At 37.9% G+C, this 13,709-nt stretch overlaps 1 protein-coding gene across 1 annotated transcript in view; it reads right to left on the reverse strand.

Moving 5' to 3' along the window:
• Positions 1 to 681: 681 nt before the first annotated feature.
• The window catches only part of lrp1ab (low density lipoprotein receptor-related protein 1Ab), a 123,406-nt gene continuing 110,378 nt past the window's right edge, over positions 682 to 13,709 (reverse strand). Inside the window, exons 70-89 of the mRNA XM_077218756.1 lie at positions 13,218 to 13,350; positions 12,989 to 13,111; positions 12,520 to 12,642; positions 12,293 to 12,424; positions 11,618 to 11,755; positions 11,387 to 11,506; positions 10,480 to 10,757; positions 10,220 to 10,398; positions 10,019 to 10,125; positions 9,798 to 9,917; positions 8,684 to 8,860; positions 8,438 to 8,578; positions 8,021 to 8,185; positions 7,767 to 7,928; positions 7,447 to 7,615; positions 7,183 to 7,284; positions 6,736 to 6,806; positions 6,535 to 6,628; positions 5,011 to 5,155; positions 682 to 2,328 (exon numbers count right to left, since the gene is read on the reverse strand). Of these exons, the coding sequence (XP_077074871.1) occupies positions 2,191 to 2,328; positions 5,011 to 5,155; positions 6,535 to 6,628; positions 6,736 to 6,806; positions 7,183 to 7,284; positions 7,447 to 7,615; positions 7,767 to 7,928; positions 8,021 to 8,185; positions 8,438 to 8,578; positions 8,684 to 8,860; positions 9,798 to 9,917; positions 10,019 to 10,125; positions 10,220 to 10,398; positions 10,480 to 10,757; positions 11,387 to 11,506; positions 11,618 to 11,755; positions 12,293 to 12,424; positions 12,520 to 12,642; positions 12,989 to 13,111; positions 13,218 to 13,350 (2,817 nt within the window). The 3' untranslated portion in view covers positions 682 to 2,190. The remainder of the gene's footprint in view (positions 2,329 to 5,010; positions 5,156 to 6,534; positions 6,629 to 6,735; positions 6,807 to 7,182; positions 7,285 to 7,446; positions 7,616 to 7,766; positions 7,929 to 8,020; positions 8,186 to 8,437; positions 8,579 to 8,683; positions 8,861 to 9,797; positions 9,918 to 10,018; positions 10,126 to 10,219; positions 10,399 to 10,479; positions 10,758 to 11,386; positions 11,507 to 11,617; positions 11,756 to 12,292; positions 12,425 to 12,519; positions 12,643 to 12,988; positions 13,112 to 13,217; positions 13,351 to 13,709) is intronic.

Below are 13,709 nucleotides of genomic sequence, written 5' to 3' on the forward strand. Positions count from 1 at the left end.
CATATAACAATGTTGTCAACAAATGTTTGCACAATATAGGGCCTACTGCTGGAGCAATATGGTAAAGAGGACAAGTTTTTGTATTTAATATTTATTTTACCACTGTATATTGTAGGTTAGATTTTTGTAGGTATTTTTTTAGGGAGTATACATTTGGGATCATATTTTAAAATGACACCAATTACAGATGATCAGCATGTGTCCCATTTTACCTGTATTTCCCCTTATCATTTCTAACACTAAAACAGCAGTAAAGTTTAGATTGATTATTTGATTTGTGACATGGGCTTTTAGGTTATACATTCTATATTACAAGCCAAATAGTAGCTTGATTTTATTAAATCTTGAGACATGACCCTTACAAAATATATCAATCAACATGCAATTGTTAAGACTTGACTTTCTAAATGGAAAATAAACAGACAAAAAAGCCTCAAAGTGCATGGTTATCATCCTCGGAGACCTTTGAACTCTTGAGAAAAGCTTTTTGTTTTTAAACTGACCACTTGTATCCATTACCAAGCTACATCAGAGCACCAATCCAGAAACCACTTATTTTTGTTCTGTACACATTTTTATTTCTCAATATGTGTTATTGTCTGTGATTCAAGTTCTCTAGCTGGAAACAAAAGAAACAAACATCACGCTGTCTCTCCAAAAGAAGGGCTGAGCCACCATGCATTTCTACTATAAAAAGCAGTTTAATTATGTTGTATATAAAAAAAAACCATAACAATAAAATGAACCAACAAAACTACAGAAACAGTTGCAGGGTAGTGACACTAGTCATCTGTGACAGTAAAAGGCCACTAAGGGCCACGCTAAATGACATTTGATCGTAAACAGAGCAGACACTTTACGTTAAGTCCATATGCTCGGATGAATACTGTTAACATGTATTTGTTGAGCAGACGCTAGTCTTTTCGTGCTGTTGGATCCATGCATTAGCCTATGGCACACGGGTTACCTCCATTAAAAGCAGTGGAGGCTCGGCCGCAAGGGGAGCTAGCCGAGTCTCTACAGGTCAGGCAGATGAGAATGATGGAAGAGTAGCAGCAAGGCAGTGAGTTATTACTGGATCCACACGCACCTCACAGGAATGCACTTACAATGATCATAAAAAGTCCATAAGACACAAAACTAGTGAAGTAAAAGTGACACAAAGCTCCCACTGAAGTGGTATGGAACAGTTCTGTCAAAAGCACACAGACCGAGAGCAGACGACAATCATCTCCTGGCTGTTTTTCCGGCGCGCTGGAAGACATGGCGTCAATGAGGCCGGCTCTCCGTGAATCAGTCTCACCCATCCATCCTTTGGACGTACACACCAAGGCCACTGATACCCTGGAAGAGTTCTGGAATGTTCTTACATTTTCTATCTGTTTGGATTCATTCACTCATTCATTCAATCCTTGTAGTGACGCATTTTGCATCTTTTCATCCATTAAAAAAAACAAAAAAAAACAAGCTAAAACAAAGACAGTTATATGCTGCTATTCATACGGGTGTCTGCTTGTATTCCTGGGTATATTTGTCAAGACACTTTGTTAATTATATATGTAAATATATATAAAATCAATCTGTGCAAGGAGTATGACAATCATCGTAAGCGTTGTTCTCTGAGATAACAGTATAGAAATAAAAGTGATGCTGACTCGTCGCAACACTCACACAAGCGTATTCGTTCTCAGCCATCTGAAATCACACACGGGCGAAGTCAGCATCAGTATCATTCAGTCGGCCATGCCCCCCTCCCTTATATTTCATTAGCAACACTTTTGCTTTTCCTGAACAAACATTGATCTCTATACAATTCATACAAAAATAAACTTAAAACCAAAAAAAAAGAAAAAAAAGAAGAACAAAAATTTCCCATATTGTAGTTGGCATCTTGTTGAGCACAGAGGTAGTGGCTAAATGGAGGGGAGGTGTGAGAAATTGGGTAAGCAAAAATTTGAAAATAGGAAATGAAAAAAAGAAAAGAAAAAATTCATGTATAGAAAATGCTTTTGTTGCCCAGAAGGATTTTTCGAAGAATAAAATATAATACTGCAATCACATACAAAAGTGTCCTTCATTTTTTTCTTATCTTTTTCTTTACATTTTGTACAGTGTTCCTGCTCTTGTTGCTTTTTCTCTGACGTGTAAAGGCATAACGGTCTGCGTGAGGGTGGGCGTCTGGCCGGGACTCTACACCAGCGGGTCTCCCATGTCATCGTCTCCGGCAGACAGCAGCTCCTTCTTCTCGTCTGTACTGGCAAGAGAGTTACGGCTGTTGTGGGCGCCCATGTAGAGGGTGGCGTACACGGGGTTGGTGAAGTTTGTGGGCTGCAAGAGAGACACTGATATCAAATTTCTGCCTGATGCAGATAAACTGATGATTACTTTTGTTATGGCCCACAACCGATAAATTGCAGACATTACAATTCTATACTATTTTAACTAAATAAATTAAAAATGAAAGACCAAAAATAGTGAATTTAGGGAATCACAGCATTATAATGTACATGTAGTTACTTTACAACTTTTTACTCTCTCTTTTCCAGCACTTCAGACACAGTTGCTCCTTTGCGCTTTAAAGAAGATTTTAAAAAAAATAGTCCAACGCCATGGTACACGAGCACACTCGGGCCCTTAAGAGAGTGGCCAGAAAAATGGAGCGCAACTGGAAGAAAACAAAACTAGAGTGTTTTCCACATTTCATGGAAAGAGAGCACGATTGCATACAGAGAGGCCTTAAAAACTGTTAGATCTGCTTATTTTTCAACCCTATTAGAAGAAAATAAACAAAACCCTAGGTATTTATTTGAAACAGTTGCTAAACTAGAGAAAAATAAAGCTTCTAGCCCAGACGTTTCCAAGCAGCACAGCAGTAATGACTTTATGATCTTCTTCACTTACAAGATTAATAATATCAGGGAGAAATTTATAACTATGCAACAGTTTACTACAGTATTGCATCAGACAGTGCATTCTAGTCTCCTTGAGGAAAATTTTTATTGATTCATTGCTTTAGGGAGGAATTTTCTAAACTCGTTAAATCATCTAAGTCGACAACATATGTTAGACCTATACCGGCTAAGCTACTGAAAGAGATGCTTCCAGAGGTCATATCCTCTTCTTAATATCATTAATTCATATTTTGTCATTATGATACGTACCAAAGACTTTTAAGCTGGCTATGATTAAACCGCTTGTTAAAAAAACGCAACTTGATCCTACAGAATTAGTCAATTACAGGCCGATCTCGAGTCTACCTTTTCTGTTAAAGATACTAGAAAAGGCAGTGTCTTCACAACTATGTCCCTTTCTAGAAAGAAATGATATCTGGGAGAATTTTCAATCAGGATTTAGACCATACCATGGTACTGAGACAGCTCTCATTAGAGTCACAAATGATTTGCTCTTATCATCCGATCGTGGTTGTATCTCTCTAATAGTGTTACTCGATCTTAGTTCTGCATTTGATACTATTGACCACAACATTATTTTAAATAGACTTGAAAACTGCATTGGCTCCCTATTAAACATCGTATACATTTTTAAATATTGCTGATAACCTACAAAGCACTAAATGGTTTAGCTCCCCAGTACTTGAGCGAGCTCTCAACGCATTACAGTCCGTCACGTCTATTGCGATCTCAAAACTCTGGCCAGTTGACAATACCTAGAATATCAAAATCGACTGCTGGCGGTAGATCCTTCTTTTTAGCACCAAAACTTTGCAACAGTATTCCTAACATTGTCCAGGAAGCAGACACACTCTGTCAGTTCAAATCTAGACTAAAAACGCATCTCTTTGACCTAGCATACACATAACACATTATAGACTTCTATAATTCAATGTTAGGCTGCATAGATTAGGTCAGCCGGAACTGGGAACACTTCCCATAAATCCTGAATTAAATTCCCATAAAAAAAAAAAAAGAAGGATGGCGTCTACGTTAATATTAGTCTCTCTGTTTGTCCTGAGGTTTATCACGTTCCGCCAGATCCAGATCTGATGAAGGACCTGCGCCTGGACACAGCCACAACGCTGTCCTGAAGTGTCAAGTCAACTAGTCTCTCCACTGTGAAGGGCTCCTTCCCTTTACCTCTGTACAGATAAAACGTTGTCGGGATAAATCCGGTTCACGTGGCTACGCAGAAGCGATAAATAATTCTTTATTATAAAATTTTTAGGCCAGACAAGTAGTTTGTTGAGGCTTGGTTTGTAAAGGACTACACGCCTTCGCACATATATATTCAAACACACATACCTATAGACCAACACGTGATGCGCATGTGCGCGCCGTCTGCGTTTTCGCAGGTTTGGGTTTTTGAGATTTGCGCAGAGATAACATTTTTTTTTAAAAAATTTCAAGGCTTCCACCTTGGAATCTATTTTAGAGTTTGCGTTCTCGAGACACCAGGCACTGTTTTGTGTGGATGAGTGGGCCGGGGCGCGTTGAGTGTATTCTGTTAGAACGGTGTCGTGTTAGCGGCCCCTAAGTTAATAACTAATGATCTTTGCAACGGAAGTGAATCAATCAATCAATCAAAACTAACTTTGGTTGTACAATAACATGCTAGAGCTGCTGTAAAGCCAAAACAATCTATTTTACTGTAATTTGCTATTATCACTGTAGTGTAAAGTAGCTTTGAAACTATCTATATTGTTAAAAAACGCTATATAAATGAAGGTGACTTGACAAGTGTGGATAAAAAGCAACTTATATTTTGCGTTAGAAGACAGCAAAGGCAATGTAAACATTTTCAAAATAAAAATGGTAAAAGATTAAAATTGTTTAAATTATTAAAATTATTAAAAGTATAATAGATAATTAAAATCAAAAGAATAAATCAAAATTTTATATATATATATGCACCCACAAAATCAACTACACATAACTGATATGATTGACACACTTATGTTTAAAAACAATTATAATAGATAAAATAAAAATATTTTATATATATACACACACACACACACACAAAAGTGCTTAAGAAAATTATCATTAGTCTCACCTTATCTGGATCCAAGGTGAAGTCGGAGTCCAGCAGCTCCCCCGCATCATCATCGGGCTCTCCTTCATAAATCTTGTATGCTGGGTTCCCGATCTCAACGTTCATGGCTCCGTTGGTCATCCTCTGGTGCTGGAATCCCTTAGCTCTGCAGACACAAACACCAGTGAGCAGTTACATCTTTGTCCATGTCTCTTCGCAACAAGCCGAGCCAAGGCACAGGAATTTAGACTCGCGCATACACAAAGTAGCCTATCATCAAGCAACTCACAAACACAAAGACACAGCTACATCCACCAGGGTCTCTCCTGCCATATAAACACATGTGCAAGGAGCAATGCCACTTTGTGGAACCATCCATGTGCTTTCAGGAGGAGACTACCAGCCAGAGTGAGCAACTCTGCAGGGTCTTAGAGAAAGCTGGATGTCCACAAGATATGGTCCACTACGATCAATGAGGAGCCAAACACTTCAAACACAGCGACACTGCTCTCACAGACAAATATAAACGGACACACGTCTACAGGATGGCACAAGGAGGAGAGAGCGGGACAGGACACAGACCAGTGCTGCGTCTTGCACCAACCAGTTGATCTATTTTAGCTTTTGGTCAATAGATCCATGTGTTGAAACTGGTGAAAACCACAGGAATAGCACAGTAACAGCACAGGATCAGGCAGGAGAAGCAGGGCGAAAGAGAGGTAGAGTATAATGATGGGGGAGGAAGAGAGGAAAAGATGGACTAGGTTGGGACCCTGCTGTTATAGAGTCAGAGTTACCGCGAACATCTGGAGCTGGGCTTGCCCCGCCTCACAGACCTGAGAGACAGAAATATTTAGTTTAACTACAGAGAGAGAGAGAGATGAAGTGAGAGATCTGGAAATTGAGTTTAGTGTTAAAATAAAGAGGAATGTGGAGAAATTAATGCTCTAAAGCAAGGGTCTTCAAAGGGGGTCACTAATTTTTTATGAAAAATGAAAATGCATATTAAAAACTAATATGGAATTACAATTATAAATTGTTTTTGTATATAACTACTATTTTTAGTTTTGTAAACATATTGTCGTCATTCAAATTAATATTAAAATAAAGCATAATATTTATTATATGAAATAATTATGTACAAATATTTTTTAACCAAAATAATAATTAAAGTATAATTAATAAATAATATAATTTTTATATTAAATTAATTTTATTACATAAAATTATGATAAATGTAAATCCAAGTTAAGATAAAGCTCAGCTAAGTCAGCTAAATTTTCCCTCCTAGATGAAAACATAAGTAAAATTAAAACAACGTATATGTATTTAAATGTAAATAAATAATGATTATTTTAATGTCTTTGTAAAACATGACTCTCTATTTACCAAGGCCCTTGTACTGAAAAAGTTTAAAGACCCCTGCTCAGAAAAAAGGTCTAATCAATAAACAAAATAAGTTTGGCTAGAGAATGACTGAGCCCTGGAGTGACTCTAAGTACTATAAGTTCCTCTGTACACAATCAAATTGCTGTAATTACTTACCCACGCATTCTCTTCTTGTACCACAAGATGGCACCAACTACTAAGAGCGCAAGTAAGAGCAGTAACATCACTGGGATGACCACTGACGGAGTATCTACACAAAGGAGAAAAATGCATTATTACTGCCCATATTTGGCATTGAAAAGCTTTTTTTATACCTTGAATTGAATCTAAAAGCAACAAAAAGAGATGCGGACTTACTTCCAGAGTCTGAGTTCTTAACAGGGCCAACATTGAGCTCACAGCGAAAACCTGACCAGCCTGTGTGACACCTACATAACACAGAAGCACACTTTAAATCACTGGCAATCCTGACAGTGTTTTGTTCAAACGTTGTTAATCTATTGTTGCAGCAATTCTAATACAGAAGCTTGTTAATATAAGTTTTTATCATCATGCTATATGTTGCTTTGTCATATATCGTAAGTACAGAACCCAGGACATTCAGTTAGACAATGTTTTATGTGGTGTACCACAAGGTTCAGTACTAAGCCCACTTTGGGTTTTTTTATTTTCTATATGCACTTAAATTTATAATTCTTTTTGGATGATATTTATTGCTGTGCTTCTAATATTTTTACTTTTTAACAACAAAACATTTCCAAGAACATAAAAGCAAATTCCTTTATAAAGCTTTGACCACGTTACCTGCACTCTGGCAGCATAGTATGAGGGTCTACAGAGCATTGGCCCTCAGTGCAGAAGTCATCACAGGTGTAGCAGGTGGGACGCTGGATGTTATCAGCACATCTACACACAAAACATGAATTGTCTTAGCACCCACATAAACAACACATAACTGATTCAAATCCATTTCTATACACCGCATCTCAAACCTGCAGCAAAAGCTTAATGCTGCTGGATTATGAAATGTCTATGAAAGCCTAATCAGTTGAATATGCTGGTACGTACTTGCATGTTATTCCAGATCGAAGCACTTCACACTTGCCCGTGCCGCAATATTCACACTTGTTCAGCTCACATTGTGGACCAAAGAAAGACTCATTACAATGGCAATGTTTAGTGCCATTCATCATCTCCATACAAAGACCTTCATTCTTACAGAAGTCATCACAATGACCTGCACAGATTGATTTCCAGCAGTTATTTCACTATATAATGCGTTTCATTCATTAGCAAGGCTTTTGTAGACACACACAGCCAATAAAAGACAATGAACATCTTAGAAAAGACTGAATCCTCTGTTGACAGTGACAAGGAATCAAACTCACGGTACTGGCACTGGTCACCCAGGAAGCCCTTTGGACAACGACAGGTTGGCTGGTTGCCCTGGTTGACAGTGCAGGTGCCCTCATTATGGCAGTAGTTATTACAGGTTTGCTGTTCACATCTGGACCCAGTGAAGCCAGTCTGACAGCGACAGGTAGGAGCACCTGAAGAGAGGAAACAGATAGATCATTTTGCAGATGTAGTTATAGAGATAAATGTGCAAAGCCCTGGCCACAATGTCTGCGAGTGTGTGTACCTGTGCGTGACGGGGAGCAAGTTCCTCCATTCTGACAGTAGTCCCTGCAATTGTTGATTTCACAGCGTTCTCCACTGTAACTGGTGGGGCAGCGACATTTGGGCTGGTTCCACGGGGTGAGGAAACAGCTGCCACCATTCAGACACTGAACGTTACAGGTGGGAGCTAAATGAAAAACACATTATTGTTGATCATCTGAAGCTTTAGAATTGAATCATGTTGAGAAATGCCTGATTTAATTTAGGCACATGAAGTATGAGAAAAAAGACTTTATTAAATATCATAAATGATTTCAATCAGGCTGAAAATATTACTTTTTTTTCCAGTTTATAACATGTGGTTTCAGCATAGCTCTGGTTGTGGTATAAAATGATTTAGTAATATTTAGTGTGAAAGCAGTTGATTGGAGGGCCTTACTGATGGGGGACTGGGTGGCGGGGGGCACCTCCATACAAGTGCCATTGTCAGGTATGTGGTCGTTAGGACAGATGCACACTGGCCCGCTGGGACTGAGCAGACACAACCATTCACACTTCTTCCTATCACATGGGTTAGTCACTGTAAAAAAAAAAAGAAAGTACATTAGAGAGTCGGAAAAGACTCCAATATTTGTAATCATGTATTTGTAATGCATCCAAAACACACGTTCACACAGACACTCACTCTCAGGCTGTTTGTAGCGGTGATAGAGGGCTATGTCAGTGGCATGGTTGATGCCAGTGGTCAGATTCTCCGCCTGGCCTATACCAAACTTGTTAACCCGGAAGACAACATTATTGGTGTAGGTAACCCCATAAATGTAATCCTCAAAGATATCAATGCTGAAGGGGTGGAGGAGATCTGTAAGAAAGAGAGAGAAGCTGAATAATTCCCTGAAGATGACACTGCATTGCTATCATTATAGTATTAAATAAAACAAATATAATATAAATATTAAAGAAAAAAGAAAAAAAGAAAAATACATACTACCATTCAAAAGTTTGGGTTCAGTAAGATGTTTTGAAAGAAATTAATAGTTCTATTCATCAAGGACAAATTAAAAATGTATGTGGAAAAAATGACGTGGATTTCAAATAAAGGCTTTATCACTTTCTATTCATCATAGAATCCTGAAAATAATCAGCACAACTGTTTTTTAAACACTGACAATATTAAGAAATGTTTCTTAAGCACCAAATCAGCATATTGGAATGATTTCTGAAGGATCATGTGACACTGAAGACTGGAGTAATGATGCTGAAATTTCAGCTTTGGCATTTTAGGAATAAACTACATTTTAAACAGTTATTTTAAATTGTAACAACTAACAGCATTACTTATTACAGATTTACTGTATTTTTTGATAGAAATAAGAGCAGCCTTGGTGAGCATAAGAGTTTTTTAAAAAAAAAACACTTAAACATTTTACCGACCCCCAACTTTTGAACAGTATTGTATTATATTATAGTTAGTGGTGTCAAATCGATGTATCGCGATAAATCGCATCTAACATAAAAGTTTTTGTTTACATAATATGCATGTGTATATATATTATTATATTTATATACATTATATATGTCTGTGTGTGTGTATATATAATATATACACACACTCATATATTAATACATACATATACATATATATATAAACATACATACACAAACACATATAGTAAGCAAAAACTTTAATGTTAGATGCGATATTATATTATATTTATTATATTATAGATACATTTTTGCTGATATAGTCATACACAGCCTTTAATACCAGTACTATCATGCTAATAACAATACTGAACTGTTTTTGATGTTGGATACAGCTACAACAGGGTCAGAGCCATCCAGGCGCACACTGCCAATCATGGAGAGCTTGACATCTGCCCAGTACAGACGCTCATTGAAGTAGTCCACTGCAAGTCCTGTTTTAGAGAAGAAACATTAACACATGGATTTCATCTTAATATAGTTAACAAACGTCATGTATACAGAGGATTAAAAGCAGCAGTTCTGCTGGTAAGACCTGTAGGCCACTGGATGTTCTCATGGACCAGGGTTTGTCTAAGAGTGCCATCCATGGCTGCCGTCTCAATCTTTGGATGATTACCCCAGTCTGTCCAGTACATAGTTCTGAGATATGAAACAAAAATTCCAATACAGCATTAGTGTATTTGAAGCGACTGTACCTTAGAGTTAATGAAACATCCAGTGCAATGTCTCTTACCCTCTCTGAGGATCCACTACAATAGCGTAAGGCTCGTCAATCATGCCAGAAATCAGCGTCTTTCTGTGCTGGCCTGTAAGTTGAGCAACCTCGATCACATCACGTCCTGAATCGGTCCAGTAGAGGTTACCAGCCACCCAGTCCACCGCGATTCCACGTGGCATTTTTAAACCTGAAATCTATAGAGGAGACAGGAATAATTCAGAAAAGATATCGCAAAGCTTGAAGTTCAACATTGAACATTGAAGGTCTTGACTCACATCCAGGTTGGTGATGCTGCCCTCGCTTTGCCTCGTGTTTCGGTGAGAGTTGGAAGTAGGACCTGATGATGAGGACTGAGCGGGCAGCTGGAAGCAGGAAATACCAGAGGTGTGCCAGTTTGTCCAGTAAATGCGATTGGTCTTGACGTGCAAGTCCATGGCATCGATGCGCACGTTGACATCGCCCTGGAATGTCTGCTCGTAAACCATCCCAGGATTTAGACTGCGGATCTCATTGTCATCAGCAATGTAGAGCACCTGTTTATTAATGTTCAGACCTGCAGATGGACACAAAATAGTTTAGTAGAATAGAGGGTAAAATAGAGGGTTTGTGAAACTGATACTGTTGAAACTGTTGGAGAGGGCACATAACTAAAGGGATAGTTCAACCAAAAATGAAAATTAGCCCATGATTTACTCAAACTCATTCTTCTTTCAGACTCCACATTCGGATTCCACTTACACCTTAAGCGCAACTTGTGACGTCGGAAGTAGCGTAGTGCGTCATGGCGTAGTGTAAATATCAGCAGTACGTCGCAATACTCGCATAAGTTGCACTTTACACTTAAGTGGAATCCGTATGTTCGTTTGCCCGAAAGCTAGTTATTTTACTTTATAAAGTTTAAAATATAGATATTTTTCTTACACAATTGCATCACTTTGCTTCAGAAGGCCTTTATTAATCCCCCTGAGACATGTGGAGCACTTTTATCATGGATAGATGCACTTTGATGGACTTCAAAACAAAAACAACCATTCACTGCCAATATAAAGCTTGTCATAATGTCATATACACCTAGGATGACTTGAGGTTGAGGAAATCATGGGCTAATTATCATTTTTGGGTGAACTATCCCTTTAAATACAAGCTCTTAAAGATTATTTAAAGAATAAAATCAGTACATACTGTCAGCCTTGCATGTGTGGTTCATCCTGGTGAAGTATTTGTGGCAGCTGCACTTGTAGGAGCCCTTGGTGTTGTTACACATGTGAGAACATATACCAAACTGCTTGCACTCATTCTTATCTGAAAAGAGATGAAATGTTGATATGCACATTGTAGCTGGTAATAAAAACCTCGGACACAAATCGAGGAGGAAGAAAGTCTCTTTAAGATGGCAGACCATGTTTTCTGTACCTTCACAGGTGTTGTGTCCAACACTCTGGAAACCATTTTTGCAGGAGCAGAACGTGTCCGTGCCGTTGGAAACACAGTGAGCCTCATCGCCATCTCCACAGAGAGATTTGTTACTCTTACAGTCATTCAGCATGGTGTCTACAAAAATACAGACACATGAAGTCAATTCAAGCAGGACTTCAAAAATGATGGATAAAATAACACTGAAAATAAAAGCCCTTTTCAATATCAAATTATAAAAATTAAAGCTGATTTTATCAACAGACATGCCAGTTTAGATTATGACAAACTATTAGATGGTGAATGTGTTGATTAAAAGTACTTAAAAATAGTTATTTTCAATGACTGTCTGTTTGATATAAATGTACTCTATGCGACGAATGCATTTCTGTCTGTATCAAAGAAATTTGTTACTGGAAGGTTAAGGGTTTCATAATATATTTAATATACAGTAAATTATTTGAAAAACCACGTGTGTGTGTGTGTGTGTGTAATAATATAATAATGTATTAATTTGTGTGTAACTATATATATATATATATATATATATATATAAAATATTATATATGTAGTAAATAAAACATTCACTCAAGAAAATTCCAATACATTTTAAGATTTTGCCTAGAAATATTTTATCATCTCAAAACTCCTTGATATGATTTTTCATGACCTCACCTGTCTTGCAGCCGATCTCATCTGAGCCATAGTCTTCACAGTCATTGAAGAAGTTGCACCGCAGGTTTGCACTGATGCATTTGCCATTGCTGCACTTGAACTGGTCTTTATCACATGTGGACGAGTGGTGTCCTGTATGAACAAGAACCATGTCACAGGTCATGAAAACAAACCCTCACTGACTCCGATTATAAAATCTTTAAAGCATGTCGGAGCAGAAGACTAACCACAGTTAGTCTCATCTGAATTGTCCCCACAGTTGTCCACACCATCGCAACGCTTGCCAATCCAGAGACAGACACGATTATTTCGACAACGGAAATTTCTAGTGGGTGGGCACTGGAAGTTTCCTGAATAACAGAAAGGAAGATTTTAGTCTGAGATTACTGTGCAATTATGTTTTTTTTCTATTAATGACAACAAAAACACTGCAAATGAAATTAGCTGCTTGATTTCAACCTTTCACACTCGTTGTGACAACTAACCTATGCCACATACACAAGCAGGCGGAGCTACTTTTCTAATTACGGATATGATGAGCCCCGCACGGGCTAATGGTGTATATAGGCAATTTCTCACGGAAACCGAGAAGGATCGATGATGTTTTGACTTATTTAAATTTTCAACAAAAAAAAGTTACATAATGTACCTTTAATCATTTTTTATTACAATTCAACAGTATGTGTGTGTTCTTACTGCACTCCTCAGGGTTCTCATCCGAGTTATCGCCACAGTCATCCTCCCCATCACACTTCCAGGACAGTGGTTTACACAGTGTGTTATTACACTGGAACTCATCATGGGGGCAGTGCCGTGCCACTGAGAGAGGAGAGATAAGGAGGAATGTGAGATAAATCCTTACATTTAAAAAGGACACGACACATAAATAAGCCCATTTAAGAAAGAAACAGACATGCATACTCACCAGAAATGTCACAACTCTCTTCATCGCTGCCATCAATGCAGTCAGCATCTGCGTCACAGTGCCAGCGGAGCGGGATACAGTGACCGTTCTTACACTGGAACTGATCCTCCTCACACTTCAGATCACAGCCATTCTGAGGGACACAATAACAGTAATAATAGTAAATATATGTACTAAATGTATATAGAATAACATACAAAATGGACCTATGGATGCATGTAGTGACTACAAAAACAAAGTTGAACAAACCAAAACTATATTATATTTCTTATATGTCATTGCCACAGCTCTGCACATTCCAGACATCTCTCTCAACCAACTTCATTAAGAGTATCTTGGGATGCCTTTTAAATACCTCTGAAAGATTTATAATGTATGCTGTACACTTCCCTATCCCTCCATGCTTTTCAAAAACACTGAACACATTTGAATTAAAAAACACCTTTGTAAAGGAATTATTATGTGTGCATTACATTGATCTACCACACATAT

This window comes from Siphateles boraxobius, unplaced genomic scaffold, assembly GCF_051911475.1.
Source record: "Siphateles boraxobius isolate OS27281-9 unplaced genomic scaffold, OSU_SipBor_1 77, whole genome shotgun sequence".
Classification (NCBI taxonomy): Eukaryota; Metazoa; Chordata; class Actinopteri; order Cypriniformes; family Leuciscidae; genus Siphateles; species Siphateles boraxobius.